Genomic DNA, 3928 nt, shown 5'->3' with positions numbered 1-3928 from the left:
ACTACCTTCGAAATGTTTCCTTTTTTTAAAATGGTTTAGTTTCCTCTCTAACCATAAAATTTAATATTATTGACTGATTTTCATGATATTTCAAATATATTGAAAATTTTACAAAATACTTTACAGATACGTTATTCTTAAAACAAACATAACTTTTATGAATTTCAGAATGAATCATTTATCTTTAATTAAAGTTAAAAAATGAATTTAATATGATACATATATAAGTAATATTATTAAGTGACAAAAAAAAACTATTAGCCTCAAATTAGGGAAATTGAAAAAAAAAAATTAAAAGAAAAGAAAATATGTCTTTTGTCATCTTCCACAAAATTCCAATAATCAGCATTATTGTTATAATCATCATTTGCCACCATGAGTAAATATCTTGTGGATTGCTTAAAAAAAAAAAAAAAGGAAACAGGAACCCATTTACCCAATATAAAAGGTGATGAATATGCAATCCTAGAATTAAGCCACCTCTATCTATTTTGCTTCTTCACTTGTTTTGTAAGTAATGAAGCTTTTCTCAATTCTTATATATGTAGAGTCCTTGTTGACCCCTATAAGCTCGATAGGGTTCCCAATTTTCGTTCATTGAACCACAATACTTAATTTTTTTTTTTTTTTTAAATACATTTACTATTACTAGCTATTCTCTATTGCAATTAGCATGAAATAAAGAGCTGTATTTAGTTCAACTGATTTCTGTAATTTTTTGGTTAATGTTTTAATTAGGAGTTAATAACCGGTAGAAATCATAATAATTTGTTCATTCTATCAACTGTATTTAACAAATTTTTTTTATCAATTATTAGCGGATATATATATATATATATATATATAATTTATAAAAATAATTACTAGCAAAATTATATATTTTTAAACATTAATAGTTTATATATGTGGTGTGTGTATATTTTATTTTTCATTTTGATATGTTATATAAATAAAAAATATTACATTTTGGTATAATAATATCTAATAATTATTTATTATGATACATAGCATCTGAAAATAATTATGTAGATTATTAATATTGATTTTATATTTTAATGTGCATCAACTAACTAATGGTTATTAGGATAACTATGGTGCTCAACTACTAGTTAGTATGAACAACGTAAAGTAATAAGCTTTAATTCCCTGAGTATTTCAAATGCTATATTATTAAATACTATAAAAAATAGCATTTAGCATTTTGACTAGTCAAAATACTAAAAATTACTTGAAAAGCTATTACCGACTAGAGTCAAAAATCGATCAACTTATACTCTTTTATAGAATTTGAATGTACTTGAGTTTTATATAAAGTATGTCTCTATTTTATTTAAATTCTAATTAGATAATAAAATAACTCTTTCTCATATGTGAACGTATTTATAGTAGCACTTTTTTATTATCTTATTTTAGAAGTAATTTACCTCCTCATTTAAGAATTTGTAGTAGTTGAGTTTAGATATATTATTATGTTTCTATTTTCTTCAAATTCTAATTCAATGGTTTTCAGATTAGAACATTCCTATAACATTTATTTTATTTTGGAAGTATTTTTCCTCTTATCTATGGTTTTTAAACTAAGATTAGACTAACCGATTCAATTCGAATTTCTCAATTATTTGAAAATGGTCAAATTCAACTAAGTGAATCATCAACCACTCAAACCAATTTAGGTTTTACCGGTTCAATTCAGTTTAACCTGAATTTGATTTATAATTTGTACTTGTGTGCTTGTGTGCGTTATATATAAAAAAATAAATTTTATTTTCCTAATTTGCTCTTCATGAAATTAGTTTGATTATTTTGTTAATTATTGATGAATAAGCTAGATTAACTTTGAGCATCTTCTTTTCTTTTGTTGACAGGTGGATAAAAATTGTAAATGTTCTACACTCTGAGAACTAAAGGTAACATGAAGGTATGGACATGGCTTTGTTGGACTGTAATATTTGCATCAACTTGTATCTGCACATCAAAAGCGGAAGATGGTACAAACGACAATAGCCTTGGCTATCCGACGCTGAATTTCACTATCAACGTCAAAGACAAGGAGGGCTATACAAGATTTCTTCAATCTGTAAGAGATCAATTGACAAGCGGAAACCAAATCCATGGAATATCGGTATTGCCCGATATATCCACTTTGCCTGTTTCGCAACGGTTTCTTTTACTCAAACTTTCAAGTTCAGCTACAACACCCATTACATTAGCTCTGGATGTTGCCACTGCAGGTGTAGTTGCTTATGGGTTTCAAAATCAATCCTACTTCTTTAATGATAAGCTTGCATTTTCTAATCTTTTCAATGACACAAAGCAAAATACGCTTCCATTTGGAAGTAGCTATGGTGAGCTTGAAAATAGTACAGGTATGCCAAGAAGTAAAATTGATCTGGGACTATTGCCACTAAATGAAGCTGTCAGCAACATTGTTGCTAACAACATTAAGACAGAGGACTTGGCTTCCTGCTTGATAGTTGTTATGCAAATGGTTTCAGAAGCAGCGAGATTCAGATACATCGAACATCAAGTGCGTTGGAGCACTGAAAAAGGGCAAAGATTTCGCCCAGATGGTACCATCTACAGCCTTGAGAACAACTGGGAAGCTCTCTCAACTGCAGTTCAAGAATCTAGAGGAGGAGTTTTTTCCGAGCCAGTTCAACTACAAAGGTTGAACGTTAAGTTCAATTTGGATAGCGTGACTAGAGAATTAGTTGCCAACTTGGGGCTCATGTTATTTATCAGTTGCAAAGATAATTCAACCTCATCTGGTGGTGGTGGTTGTGCAACTGATTTTGAGCCTACAGTGCGTATTCTTGGTCGAAATGGTCTATGTCTTGATGTGAGCGATGAAATTTATAGTGATGGAAACAAAATTCATATGTGGCCATGCAAATCTAAACCTGCAGCCAATCAACTATGGACCTTGAAAAGAGATGGAACACTGCAATCTAATGGGAAGTGCTTGACGGCTAATGGGTCTAATCCAGCAGGAAATAATGTAGTGATTTATGATTGTCAAACTGCAATGCATAATGCTACTCAGTGGGCAATATGGGACAATGGAACCATCATAAACCCTCAATTTGGGCTAGTTTTGACGGTAAATTCAGGAGATAAAGGTGCATTATTAACGTTAGAGAAAAACATTTATGCTTCTAGTCAAGGTTTTCTTGCCACTAATAATACACAACCTTTTCGCTCACCCATTCTTGGGCAAAATGATCTTTGCTTGCAAACAAACGGAACAAAAGTATGGGTTGTGGAGTGTGTAAGTAACAGAACAGAGCAAAAATGGGCTTTGTATGCAGATGGTTCGATACGGCCACAACAGAATAAAGATGACTGCCTTACTTGCAATAAATTAGATGCCAAAGGAACGATCTTTACTATCGATTCTTGTTCCTTGGCATCGTCTGGTCAGCGTTGGGCGTTTCGAGACGATGGCATAATTTTCAATTTACAGAATGGAATGGTAATGGATGTTAAAAAGATAGATCCAAGCCTTGAGGAAGTAATCATTTGGCCATTCAATGGAGGACGCAACCAGAGATGGTTACCGCTACTTTGATCATCGATGCTATGTATTTATTTGCTTACATGTGTATTTAGAATAAGGATATCGTACAATAAGAGCACAGCTGCGTGTGACATTCCTGTGCTAGCTGAGTTGTCAATATGTATTGAAATGTATCTTTCTATAATATAATCATAACTTTTAGTGGCTCAACTCCAACAAGTACCAAAAGAAAATCCGAAAGAAATTTATTGGAAGATCATTTTGAATCTTTTATATAAGTAAATCAAAATTATTATATTAACGCATTTTGTGAGTTTGGGCTTAGGCTTTAGATTTTAAGGAATAAACTTGGATTTAAATGATGCATGGGTTATTAATTAATTGTAGTTCAATCTATTTTTACGTAATTAA

General features: G+C 31.1%; 1 protein-coding gene across 2 annotated transcripts; it reads left to right on the top strand.

The window, feature by feature from the left end:
- The first annotated feature begins 481 nt into the window (after positions 1-481).
- LOC105637075 (ricin-like) lies at positions 482-3711 on the top strand. Of its 2 annotated transcripts, XM_020680476.3 has the most exons (2): positions 482-510; positions 1866-3711. In XM_020680476.3, exon 2 carries the CDS (start codon positions 1883-1885, stop codon positions 3566-3568), a length of 1686 nt encoding a protein of 561 aa, XP_020536135.1. In that variant the 5' UTR covers positions 482-510; positions 1866-1882; the 3' UTR covers positions 3569-3711. The 2 variants fall into 2 exon arrangements, with proteins under 2 accessions (XP_020536135.1, NP_001295735.1); NM_001308806.1 differs by lacking the exon at positions 482-510 and having other exon boundaries at positions 1913-3568.
- The last annotated feature ends 217 nt before the right edge of the window (positions 3712-3928 follow it).

Source organism: Jatropha curcas, chromosome 1 (assembly GCF_041381405.1).
Source record: "Jatropha curcas cultivar XTBG-Jc1 chromosome 1, XTBG_Jcur_1.0, whole genome shotgun sequence".
In the NCBI taxonomy this organism is placed as follows: domain Eukaryota; kingdom Viridiplantae; phylum Streptophyta; class Magnoliopsida; order Malpighiales; family Euphorbiaceae; genus Jatropha; species Jatropha curcas.
The sequence above is the reverse complement of the archived record's forward strand: the minus strand, read 5'-3'. Positions and strand labels throughout refer to the sequence as shown.